Consider the following 13,511-nt stretch of genomic DNA (forward strand, 5'->3'; position numbering starts at 1 on the left):
GTGGCACAGCAGGGCCATGGGGCAGGTGGAGCATCAGGTACTGAAATGGGATTTTGGATGCTGACACACACACCCCAGCTTCCCCCTCAGGCTGGTGCGCTGTCTATGTTGCATCATTGCAGTAGCAGCAGAGAGCCATGTTTGGATCCTGAGGGTGGTGTGCCCCAAATCCTTTGAGAAACAGTCTGGGAGCAGTGTGGACCCCCCCATCTCCACTGAGAAGGATGCAACACCTGGGTCACCAGAGCACGGCACTCTGCCTTTCCCTCTGCACAGGCTGGACCCATGGGCTCCCCAGACATGGCTGCAGGAAGCTCAGGTCACCCCTGGGCTCTCTGGCTGCTTCTGTGGAGAGCTCAGGTCACCCTTCGTTTTCTCAAATGTGGCTGCAAAGAGCTTGGTTTGGTTTTGGGCATCACAAGATGATAAAATAGCCACATTTTCAAAGCAGCTCAGCTAGCTGCAAACCTGCAGGTGCACAGGGCAGGCTGGAGGGTGTGCTTTGAGAACACCCAGACCCCCTGAAAGCCTGGCTCGCTTTGTCCAGGCAGAGTCCAGAGCAGGAGGGGCCCAAGGGCAGCCCGCTCCCACCCGTGTCACTGGGCCGCACAGGAGGGGGGAGGAGGAGCTTCCAGGGGCTGAGGGGGCAGTTCCATCGGTGTCCGTTTAACGGGCATGGTGTGCGGTGCGTTTCGGCCCGTTTGGAGAGAGCTGCTGCTCTGGGAGGAGGGGGCAGTGAACTACTCTGAGGCAAGAGCAAGTTTCTGAGCTGAGGCCTCGCTCTCACCTGCTGGCATGCTACCCCACACCGGGGCTCGGCAGAGACTTTTGATCAAAGGGGGAAAAGTTGTGAACGATGACGTCTCTGTGGTGGCTGACGTGTATGTGGAAGATGGAGTGGTGCAGCAGGTGGGCCCGAACATAAACCCGGAGCCCTCGACTGGACTTGTTGTGCTGGATGCGACCAACAAGCTGGTGATCCCTGGGGGCATCGATACTCACACACACATGGAGTTCCCTTTCATGGGTAGCAGGTCAAAAGATGACTTCTACACTGGAACCAAGGTGGGTGCACATGTGCATGTCTGTGTGTGCATCTGGGCTTTCTCAGAGAGGGGTGCCTGCTGGTCCTCCAGGATTATTTCTGAAAGAGAGAAGAGAATGTGAATCGAGCATGGCCAGTTGATCCTGTCCCTTTGTCTGGGACATTGTCATAAAGCAGGTGGGGTACTCAGAGGTCCACCCCCAACCAGAATGTTATTTGGGCTCCTCCAGAAACTATTGTGATTGCAGGGGTCAAGTGGGGCAGGCATTTACCCTGGCTGTCAGCATGCAGACCACAACCGGCTTTGGTGCATCAAGCTTCATACTTCTCTGAGCAAAGGTTAACTAAAGCAACAGTTTAATTCCCCCGTGCTGTTAAAGCATTTCTCTGGTAAACTGATCTTTCTCCTCTGTTAGCATGAGAGAATGCAGGCTTTTCTTCTGCCATTCACTTTGGTGCTTACTGTGTGTCTCAATGAAAGTCCACTCCAAATACACTTTATGAAAGTACATTATTTCTCCCAGTCTTACACTTGGAGTGGGTTTTTTTTCAGCTTTTTGGCTGATCTTATGATATACCCTGAATATGAAGAGTGTATCAGTTACTCATAATAGCAGTATTACACATCATCTCCATACAGTTTCCATAACCAAAACTTTCAAGGCACTTTTCTAAGAGCTTTGTTGTGCAGACTGAAAGCCTTGGTTCACAGAAAGGATCACATTGCCCCGCTTGGTTTGTCTGCTAGCCATCACCTTCACAGAGATTGCTATACCCAGCTCCTCTCACAGGAGAACTGGGATTTACTAAAAAGCAGAAAATAAGTTTTTAAGGTTTTTCTCAGTAACTCTGAGGTACTTAAAGGACAGGGAAGCTTCAAGACAGAGGCTGCATACACAAAACAGGATGGTCAGATAGTTGCTTCAGTGCCTGCAAGAAAATTCTAGATCGACCTTAGCAGTCAGATGTCAAAAAGTTAGATATTGTGGCTATCCTTAACCCAGGTCAAAGTGTGGAAAGTGTTCAGGCCTATTCACTGAAGGTCATCCTCTGACAAATATTTTGGCAAGAAATTCAATGAGACAGAGTTGTATTCCAGGTATTGCAAAATATGCTACAATGATTAGCTAAGATTTACCCATTCAGTTGAATAAGTAAAGGCATCTCTCTTTACAGACCGAGGGGGAAAAAGATGTAGGGAATAAAAGGAGATTCAAGTGGAGTTGTGGAACCCATTACTTTTTTTTTTTCTTGAAGTCTATAAATTTTCTTTAAATCCTGTTTAACAAATAAGTCAATCAATCTTGTTAAAAAATATTTGACAGTTTGAACAACTTTTCTGGGAGAAAATGTTTGGCTCAATTCATTAGAGATTGCAAATACTTGTGTCACTCTCCAAACTTCTCTTTTTGCTGAATTCTAAATGAGCAGAAGGAAGAAAGAGACTAATTGTCATAGGAAAAGGAAGAGTAATACAGCATGAGGGACCTGGACAGGGTGGATAGATGAGCTGAGTCCAACATTACAAGGTTTAACAAGTCCAAGTGCAGTGCCCTGCACTTTGGCCACAACAACTCCCTGCAGCGTTACAGGCTGGGGACAGGGTGGCTGCACAGTGCCATGGGGACCTGGGGGTGCTGGCTGACAACAGACTGAACATGAGTCAGTGTGTGCCAGTGGCCAAGAAGGCCAAGGGCATCCTGGCCTGCATCAGCAGCCGTGTGGCCAGCAGGCCCAGGGAGGTCATTCTTCCTCTGTACTGGGCACTGGTGAGGCCACACCTCGAGTGCTGTGTCCAGTTCTGGGCCCCTCAATTCAGGGAGAGCATTGAGGTGCTCAGATGCATCCAGAGAAGGGCAGCAAGGCTGGTGAAGGGTCTGGAACACAAGCCCTGTGAGGAGCAGCTGAGGGAGCTGGAGCTGGTCAGCCTGGAGGAGGCTCAGGGCAGGCCTCGCCCTGAGAGGAGGATTCAGCCAGGCAGGGCTTGGTGTCCCAGAAAACTGGTGAGAGGACAAGAGGACACAGTCTTAATCTGAGCCAGGGGAAGTTTGGGCTGGACTTTAGGAAAAAATTCTTCTCAGGAGGAGTGATTGGGCATTGGAAAGGGCTGCCTGGGGAAGTGGTGGAGTCACCATCCCTGGAGGTGTTCAAAGAAAGACTGGATGTGGCACTTAGTGCCATGGTTTAGTTGATACGGCGGTGTTAGGCCATAGGTTGGACTTGATCTCAAAGGTCTTTTTGAATCTAGCTAATTCTGTGATTCTCTGATCCTGTGAATTTGGGCTGTGCACATTTTGATCTGAATTGGTTGTTGCTGTTTTGCAAAGGGACATTGTTCAGAGCAATAGAGAGGATTTATTTTGCTAATCTGGAAGAAAGCAACAATTTCAACAAAGGAACTTTAGTATTAGATCAATTTCTTTTAGTCAAGAATCTGGCATCTGTGTAACTTTTTTCCCTCCAAAGGCAAGAAAAGGAATAATTCAGTTTTCCATTAATAAGACTGGAAATTATTGGTTAAAAAGCAATTTTTGATCACCATCTGTTAAGTAAAGTTGTAGTTTATTTTATTACTTTACAACATTTATGTAGAGAATGTAAATTCCTCATTCTATTTAAAACCCTCTATACAGTTTTACTAAATGATATTCTATCTCTAATAAAAATACGTTTTTAAGCACTGTAAAATATTTTAGTATTAGTCAAGAGTTTGGGGGCTTTCATATTGTATTTTCAAACTCAATGGGGTTTTTTTGTTGTTGTGTATTTGCCCCTTAGTACTTGCCTGTCACTCAGGCTTGTTTTTTCCACTACACAGACTCTGAGGCAGCACATCTCAAGCTGACTGTTCTCTTCTAGTGCTCTTCTTCCTCAGTGATTCCACACACTTGAGGAAACTCGCTGATGCATAAACACTACAGACACATGTCCACTTCTTTCATAAGTTTTTGTACACAAAGAGAAACTTCTCCTTCAGTGTGAGAATTTCACTTGGATTCTCCTGAACATGCTTTTGAGAACATTTTTCTCAAAGCAAATGAAATTCATCTCCAAAATCATTTTTCCATTCTGGACTTTACTCAGGGGAACTCCTCAGTGGCTTTTGGCTTTTCAGTCCAGATTAATTGATGTAAGGGAGTTGGACAGGGTGGAAGGAAATCTGCATTATTTCTGATTGCTAAATATTAACTTTCGTCTTTTCAGGCAGCTATAGCAGGAGGAACCACTATGATCATCGACTTTGCCATCCCTCAGAAAGGTTCTTCTCTTATTGAAGCCTTTGATACATGGAAAAGCTGGGCAGACCCAAAAGTCTGCTGTGATTATTCATTGCATGTGGCAGTTACATGGTGGAGCAACAAGGTAGACACAAGAGCTTTACTTTAAATTCCATAAATTTGTACTATGCCTGTTTGGAATCAGTCTTCATGTGCTAAATACTGCTTGCTGGTTAGTGATTTTGTGATTAAAAACATTTGAAATAACCCGCACCCTTCTGAGAGTATAGGTATTTGAAAGAAGTCTGCAGATAGGCTGTATCTCTGGATAATACTGCACAAAGTTAAAGGTAGGGATTGTGCAAGACAAAGACCAGGCAGGTCAGAGGGGGAAAGAGGTGTTCACAGTAATTTTGTCTTTTGTTGCTTGAACACTTGATATTTTATGCTTCTGATGAGTTTTAGCGGTTTTGGTTGGTTTGTTTTTTTTTTTTTTTTAAGTGCATACATAAAAAATATGGTACTAGACTTCATTTGTAGAGGAAGATTTATTTTCCTGGGTGGCTGCAGTAAAACCCATGTAAAGTAAAGCAGGACTGTAGCCATAGTACATTGAATGTGAAATAATCTAAAAAACCTTTTTTGAATTTACATATGGGAGAATCATCTTAGCTGAGTGAATGTTTGCTGATACCCTGAAAGCTTCACTGATAAATTAATTTTTCAGGTGCGTGATATTTATCAGAATGAGACCCATGTTTTACAAGATGACTTTGGATTCTTGGAGAAGTATGCATCAGTACACAGATATACTAAGTAAATTCCTATTTTATATATGAGTACTTCTTCTAATTTTTAAATTCTAGAATATATGCACCAAAGCATTCACTCTGCAAACAACACATCTTTGGTATTCTGTGTACTGAGTGCTAAAATAGCCTCACCACAACTTCTAACTTAAGGCAAAGGCATAAAATAAATTCTTCAATGAAATATGAGTAATGTGCATTTGAAACAGGCTCAGCAGACAATCGTGGAATTGTACTGACAAATCCAATAAAAATAGGGAGATGTAAATCAATGAAATGTTCTAGTTTATATTAAGAATGTAGCTGTTTTTAAAGGCCAAGATTAAAAGAAATAGGTTGGGCATTTTGTAGATGCAAAAGGCCTGGGTGAAAAAGACTGATATGCCATACCCATCTGATCAGCTCTTATCTCATCAGAATTTGAACTATTAATTAAAAGCATACATTCTTTACAATGCCTTCTGTTAGCTGTAGTAAACAGTGAAGAGGATAAATGACATGCCTCTATATTTGTGCCATTTTGTCAGGTACTTATTTGATAACTGCCACTCAAAATGTGCTCCCATCCCTCCTCTGGATAACTAAAATATTTCCTTGCATTTTTTATATATCTTACCCTTATTGGGCAGACTCAACCAGATTATTAGAGAGAAGATGAAAAATAATATTTTACTTTTTGAAAGGAATTAATCCCATGGAAATTTTAATAGCATTACAGATGCATATCAATTACTGTAACCATCATTTTACTGGGAGGGGAGAACCAAAGTTCTGTAATATATGTTTCTAGCTAACCAGTTGTGCAAGAAGCCTTGAGACTAAAATATGTCTTACTTTCTTTGTGATGCAATGTTTTGCTGGACTTCATAGGCTCTAGCAGAAGCAGGGAATCCTATCAGAAGTGAATAAAAAAAAAAAAAAGAAAAAAAGGCAGGCCTTCATGTAGCATTTTGGAGCTGTTTTGTTTGACAACAAAATGTTTCAAAAGGCTCTGTGTGTTGTTTAGAGTCAGGACAAAGCTCTGTAGGATGAAATCTTTTCTGTCACTGTGTTGTTTGCTACAAGCTGCAGCCCACTGCAATCCAGTTTTGAAAATCGGTTTTGCATAAATGTCCATGTTGTGAGAGTTGGACGCATTGACTGTAATATTAGAATGGGTGTTTCCAACACCAGGAGGTTTATTTGAAATAAAATTCTGCCTCATTACCTTTTGTAAAAAGCATTCCCTCCTGCAATTAGTTTGTGCTTCCAATATTTGCACTGCAGTGCTACCCTTTTATATACTTTAAGAATCAATTTGATACAAGAAGAATAGTCTAAACCAGTCTTTGAATATGTGACTTGGGCTGCTTGTACTGAACATATGTTTGATGAGTGAGTAAAGGATCACCTTCCATACTTACAATTTCTTTATACAAAATTATTAATATGTAAAATACAATTGCTGTATTTTTCAGGTGAAGCAAGAAATGGAAAGTCTTGTTCAAAACAAAGGTGTCAACTCCTTCAAGATGTTTATGGCCTATAAAGATGTATACATGGTCAATGATGAGGAGCTGTATGAAGCCTTTTCCTGCTGTAAGGAACTTGGGGCAGTTGCTCAAGTCCATGCAGAGAATGGGGAGCTAATTGCACAGGTGCACATTTGACATTTTTTCCATCCAAGTCAGTAATATAGATGGTCCTAGGCCTAGGTCTGTCCAGGCATAGTCAGCTCATGCAACAGAAGCAGATCCAGAAGTATGGAGAAAGCTCCACTGGCTGGGCACAGAAGTCTCAACATCCCTGTGTGCATAATTCATAAATGCTTCACTTCATACCTGCTTCTGCCACCCTAGTGCTGAGTGGAGGCACTGAGAGCTCTGGGGCCCTGAGGTGTAACTCCACTGGTAATACTCGACATCAGTGGGAACTTGAGTGGCTCTATAGAATAGTTTCTATTCCAGTCAACAGCTTCCAAGTCCTGTAACAGAAATTAATTCATTGCTAAATAAACTCAAATCAGCAAATCTTAAATTTAGTCCCAACATAGGGACAAAACCTTTTTGCCTTTTAGAACCTCTTTGCCTCTTGGAGTTTTCAGATGCTCTGGATATGCATCTTTGTATTTAGTAAGAATTTTTCCTTTTTTTTCCTCCTCAGTGAAGGTTAGTAGCATCGTTGGACATCATTGGCCATGATATTTCAGTGTACATATTGAGAGAGGGGTAGGATTTTCAAGAGCTGTGATTGAATCCTGCAAGCTAGTGAAATGTCTTCTCTGAATTTACTTAAGTATTCTGAGACCTGAATTTATTGAGAGATATGTTAGATTTCAGATAAAACTACAGTAACTTATTTTGGAAAAAAATCACAACTGCTTAGTTGTTTTTTTTCCTTAGCTGCAATGGTGGCTTCAGAATCCATTTGATGGGCAGCATGCTCATGACACCATAGATACACTTTAACTGACTCTTACATGCTTGTGTGGGGTCTGCAGGGTGCAAAGAAGATGCTGGCAATGGGAATAACTGGCCCTGAGGGTCACGAACTGTGTCGTCCTGAAGAAGTGGAAGCTGAAGCTACACAAAGAGCCGTTACCATAGCAAATGCTCTGAACTGCCCCCTTTATGTCGTCCATGTCATGAGTAAATCTGCAGCTAAGGTGATAAGTAATGCACGAAGAGAAGGTAAAAGTTGTAATTCTTTTATGCTTGGACAGTGGCATTGGGGGAAGGGTCATGGAAAACCAAACACAGCACTAGTGTCTTACTTTTCATGGGTGTTATAAGCCTCAGATCATGGGTGAATTTCTTGGAGCAGGATGTCTAAATTGTGTGTGTTTCTGTCTGTCTGTCTGTTTGTGTGTTGTTGGGCTCAAGGGGAGCAGTGTGTAAGAACAGCAACCACAATTCTCCCCAGAGCAAATTTTTTTCTCTTCATATTGTACCTCCAAGGTCAAAGTGATGGCCAGAACAGCATTATTGCAAAAATGATGTGACCAGTTCAAGACAATACTCTACTGTTCTTCTCTCGAGTTTGTCTGCAAGGCTTTACCAAATATCTTGATGAGAAATTCTATAACAGAGACCACACCATATTTTTACAGACAGTGCCATGATGACTCCTATTCACTGGGCATTTAAAAGTCATGGTGAAGATGACAGTGTCTGAAAGCCTTGATTCCCACCAGTGCAGAGCTGCTCCGGTTTGCACTGCAGTGTTCACAAATAACTCTGGTCAGCCAAGGGGGCCTGACTTTGCTGACCATCTGTTGGGTAGGCTAGAAGCAGCCTGAAGGCTGTAGTTATTCAGGATGCTTCATCTCCTCATCTCTAAATTCATCCAGAGCAGCATGTGGAACAACAGCATTGTGAGGAGACATTATCAAGGTGGAAGGAGCAGGACAGGAGCCCAAGATTTGGTGGACTTAAAATTATCTGTCCTCATTATCTTTTTGAATAATTTTTACTATGATTTTACATCTTTTGCATTTACAGTTTGTTTTCACCTGACTTGATATGAATTTCATATAGACCTCAGTTTTGCTATTTCTTTTCTTTAGATAATGCCTACGCAGGAAGTATAGATTATTAATATTAAACATAGAGTATGAGATCATGATAAATCAAAGCAGTGAGATGTCATTGTACTAATATAGATGTATATGTTTATGCACAATATGTATGACTATGACTTCTATAAGATTTAGCAGTAATTCAAGTTTGTGCAGAATATATTTTATTGGCACATTTTCTACTGTGCTATACTGGATTCCTCCACTAGATGCCAGTGCTGCCAGGAATGTGGATTATATCCATGGGTTGGTTGTACATTCACAGGGTGAATGTGTGCATTCACAGGGTGCACATTAACTACAAGTTATGGCAACAGTTGAAATACCCAGATTAAAGATGAAAAACATAGAAGAACTAAGATAGTGTTTTATAATACTGTTCAAGTAAAGAATTTTATGCTGACACTAAATACTGTAAAACATTGATGAGGCGTGTGTTGTAAGAATAGTCTGCAATGCCAGTTTGATTACTGAGGATAGATGTATGCTTTTCTAATATGTATGCTTTCCCAATATTGCTAAGAAAAAATTGGGACAGTTGATGCAGATTGGGGAGCAAATTGTATTTTATGGCCTCCTGGGCTGCTGCAGTCAGATTCACCAATGCTTTCTTTTGTGCACAGCAAGATATAACATATCTTCATAATTCATATCATCTGCATAGAAGTATACTGTTTGGAAAAAAGAAATCTAAGATTGATTAAGAAATTTCAAAAGATAACTAGGGTACCACAAAGGTAGTTACAGGAATTGTAGTTTTTAATGAGATTGATCTGTATGAATTTTGGTAATTGAAAATTCACTATTGTTGGTTTCAGTAGAAGTTATTTTTCATTTTTCAGTAAATAATGGTAATAAAAAGCAAGGAATTCTAGACAAAAAAAAATATTCTCAAAGTATTGTATGAATGACATAAATAAAACTCAAATATTTTGAAGAAAGACATTCAGTTTGGACAGGTTAAAAACCACTCTAAATGTGAAATTTGTGTAAACTCTTAAATACTGGAAGCCTCTCATACATTTGAAATATTCACTCTAAAACAGTTAATGCATCTTTTCAAGATCATTTCTCCATGTCTTGATGCTGGCTTCCTGCTATTCACGATTGTGAAATTCTTCATGTTCCTTTTCAAGCACTTAGCATGAAATACAAAGTGTGTGTACATATTCATCCCTGCCCATGTCAGAGGAAGATTGATATCCCTTCCAATTCCATCACTGACCTCAGAAGGGGAAAAACAGATCTTCAGTGAGTGAAATCTATTTTCTGGTTGACAGTGTGATACCAGAATTGAATTGCAATTGCATTGCTTCTCAAATTCTATGAGACAGTGATTTTCCTAATCAAAAATGTAACTCAGAGCCCAACTCTTCCTTGTCACTCATTTAGCTGCACAAGGTGAGAGCTAAAATTAGAGGCTGAAGACCTGATAGAGCTTGCTCTAGACACTAGGCATAATTCTGTTGTCTTCAGTGAGTTATGGCTCAGACCTTGAAGGTTATAATCAGTCATACACTCTGTAAAGGACCAGCAGTTCTTCTTCTAGATTAAGCAAATTTAAGAGAATGAGGTGAGCAAAAGTCTTTCCTTCTCTCTTCCCTGCCAGAGTTCACCATCTATGTCTGCTCTGATCTCCAGCAACACCACTCAAGGAAGGAGAACTCCAGATTATAGCAGCATGTTTTTCATGTGCATCTGTAATGGCTGCTGAATATTCAGCAGGGAATCCAAAATTCCACACTGTGGCCATGTTGGAGAGGGACAAGCTAACTCATGCCCCTATCCTGTTATTTCTGTGGGGTCCTACCAGCCTGTTTGCCAAAAGCAAGGCTCAGCAGCTCTCCACTGAGAGGATCAAAGACAGCATCTCTGTGAGAGCAGCAGTGTGTGACGGGTGTGACAGCATCTCTGTCCTTGCTTGTCTCAGTGGGCTGTTTCTTCATCCCTGTGCAAAATATGGCCTTGAGTCTGGACAGAGTCAGTAGAGGAACTGTATTCTTCTACATAAGGGCAGTTTGATACATTTGTGTGCATGACACTCTTATTCCCTTAAGTGGGAAGACAAAAGGGATTCTCTTCCTGCTATTGTGTAAAATCTTCCCTCCAGTGAGAACAAAAGGCTGTAGAGCTCTCATGTCAGGCAGTGCAGCTCCTTCTCCTTATTAGGATTACCTGATGTGAACTTACTGGGGAAAAATAATGTGACCTTGTCTCCCACTCCTGCCACCAGAAATGCTTGTGGAGAGAGCAAGGCTAATAAAATGGGATTTAGGGGTACATGATTTATACTGTCTCCTCCTAAGAAATGCTTTCAATCTAAGCTAAATCTCAGCTAAAGGTGGAGACCATAGAATCATAGAGTGGTTTGGGTTGGAAGGGACCTTAAGGATCATGCAGTGTGATGATTAAAGCTCAGGTCCTTTTTCTCATTTAATGTGATGCTACAGCTAGGAATGGAACTTTCTAGTGGAAACCTGGAGAGCACAATCTTACTGAAAAAGTAATTTTTAATAAAAATTTCTCCTTTTTAAAAAGGTGCATAGAAAAATATGTCCTTGGCAAGGTTCCAAGACACTTACTTAGGCTTACAAAATTGCTTCCTACCAAGAGTCACTGGTTATGTTTCTTCTTGGTGAGGGGAAAGGCATGTCCATTGCTGAGGGAATACAAACTCTCAAGCTGATTCTGAGCACAGGAATGCAACTAAAAATGTCAATTTTTAGCTGTTTCATGCGGGACAGCTCAAGTCCACGCTGTGTATAGGCTAATGGATGCAATGCTATCTGTGATTCAGTAAACCCTGCCTTGCAGTTCTGCTCCTTTCAGAGCTTGTGAGTATCTTTGCCCCATATGACCTTATCCTAAGTGCTTCTGAAACTTCTACTAGAATAAGAACATATGGACCAGTTTTTCAAATCTGTCAATATTAGTTGGTGTTTATCAGTATTTCAAGTCTTTTTGAGTTCTGGTAGATGGTACAAAAATAGCAATTGAATGCTCTTCTTTTTGATAAAGCAATCTATTAAAAATAGCCCTGGCTAGCCATTTAGGGCATGTGATAAAAAGTCACCAAATACACAGATGTTTACCAGCTGCTCAGAGGTGTCAGGAAGACCAAGCAGCAGAACACTTAGTGGTTCCTTTTTTAATTGAATGCTGGAAAATATAACAATTTGAAAGACATGATTTATTACTGCATTACTTCACTTTTATGCCTATAGGCAGAAGTCAATCAAGCTAGAAGAACCTTAATGCAGAATTCCCTTGTTGCCAGTTCAGCTGAAAGAGCCTTAGTGCAGAATTTCCTTTTTACCAAGCTTAAAGCAGAATCTTGATATTATTGTATCCTTCAGGCTGGCTTGTCATGGCCCAAGTGAAATGCAGGAAGTTGCACATTCAGCAGAACTGTCCAGAGGTAGTCTGTTGAAACTGCAGTGTTCAGACTCAAAATCACTTGAGGGAATAACTTCTATTCCTCCCCACTCATGGGAACAAAGGGAGCTGGTCAGCTCAAACTCTGACTGCAGAAATACTGTCATCAGCTATGGTACATGAGCTAGAATCAGTTCAGCATATCCGGCTGGGAGCTTGGAAACTTCTTTTCATGTTGTGAAACTATGATGAGAAAATTATTTTTCTATTATTCTCTGAAGTCTTTATTAAGCAAAAAATTATTATTTTCCTGCAATTTTAATTTTAATAATTTGTAGCTATGTCCTAATGATTTATAGCTCAGGTTTACTTTGGATGAAAGCTTCTTTAGCTTGTTTAAATGCAGAAGAAGAGACACAAACCACATGTCCCCTCCCTCCCCTCTCTGGTGGCTTTGAAAATGAAAAATCTGCCAAAAGACTAATAGATAAATGTGACAGATTGGTTACATATACCAGACCTTCTCTATATACATCTAGTTTGGTGCAGCCTACCCTCAAATACAGTGTTTGGAGTTGGCCAGGGAAGGCCAAGGGTTCCTGTAAGAGTCAGGGAAGACCTTGAACTAAGGTGAACCAGGTTTCATCCTAATTTCATCCATGTCTCTTCTTAGGTTTCCTCATTCAGTTCTGAATTAAGAAAACACTGATCTGCTCACATCTCCTCATCAGTGAGTGATCATATCACTTCCATGCATGGCCTCATAGTCAGTGCTTTTGAGCTCCAAAAATAAGATGTAAAAAAAACAGTAAATATCTGCCTAAGTCATGTTTTCAAGTCTAAAAATGGTAGTCTCCCTCTGAGCCCAAGTATTAATCTATAACATATGTAGGTAAGTGGGACTGAGAACTTAGACTGCTCCAAGCCAAAGCATCAACATGAGACAAGGACATTGAGCATGTCAGAGTGCACTGACACCGAGGTGGTTGTAGCAAATTAGTAACGCTAGCAGGGAGGCTTTAGGCTGTGGACAAAGTTGTACTAGGTCGTATTTGGAATAAATGTACAGTTCAGTTGTACCAAAGCAGACCTTGAACCATGTAGAGATAAAGTTGTTTGAGGCCTTTTAGCAAATCTAGCAGAAAAGATTTCAGGAATGGCACTAGTGCAATGAGAAGTGTATTTTGAAAACAATAGAGCTCCTCAGTATCTACCTATGCCAGTGCAGGAGTTACAATCCAGTAGCTCACACAAGTAGCAGTCTAATGTACAGAGAGAGATCTGCAAAGCTTTGCTTTTTGTTTCCCCACAGTACCATGACTGCATGACTTACACCCAGAAGTCAGAGAAAGGTCACAGGGTTGTAGCACCAAGCAATCACCAGCTGTGGCCTTGCTGGGGCAATGCAGTGGTGGTTCCAATAGAAACTGTGTCTGGAGTGAAATCTGGCATTCAATGCAAAATATCCACTGTCTGTAGGGTTCAGAGGAGGGAGAAGGCTCTTGCTG

The 13,511-nt window shown here is 41.1% G+C and overlaps 1 protein-coding gene across 1 annotated transcript in view; it reads left to right on the forward strand.

The window, feature by feature from the left end:
• The first annotated feature begins 670 nt into the window (after positions 1-670).
• The window catches only part of DPYS (dihydropyrimidinase), a 31,520-nt gene continuing 18,679 nt past the window's right edge, over positions 671-13,511 (forward strand). The window contains exons 1-4 of the mRNA XM_059473196.1: positions 671-1,065; positions 4,250-4,408; positions 6,530-6,709; positions 7,552-7,741. Coding sequence (XP_059329179.1) covers positions 796-1,065; positions 4,250-4,408; positions 6,530-6,709; positions 7,552-7,741 — 799 coding nt within the window. The 5' untranslated portion in view covers positions 671-795. The remainder of the gene's footprint in view (positions 1,066-4,249; positions 4,409-6,529; positions 6,710-7,551; positions 7,742-13,511) is intronic.

The sequence above is a fragment of the Ammospiza nelsoni genome, chromosome 1 (assembly GCF_027579445.1).
Source record: "Ammospiza nelsoni isolate bAmmNel1 chromosome 1, bAmmNel1.pri, whole genome shotgun sequence".
In the NCBI taxonomy this organism is placed as follows: Eukaryota; Metazoa; Chordata; class Aves; order Passeriformes; family Passerellidae; genus Ammospiza; species Ammospiza nelsoni.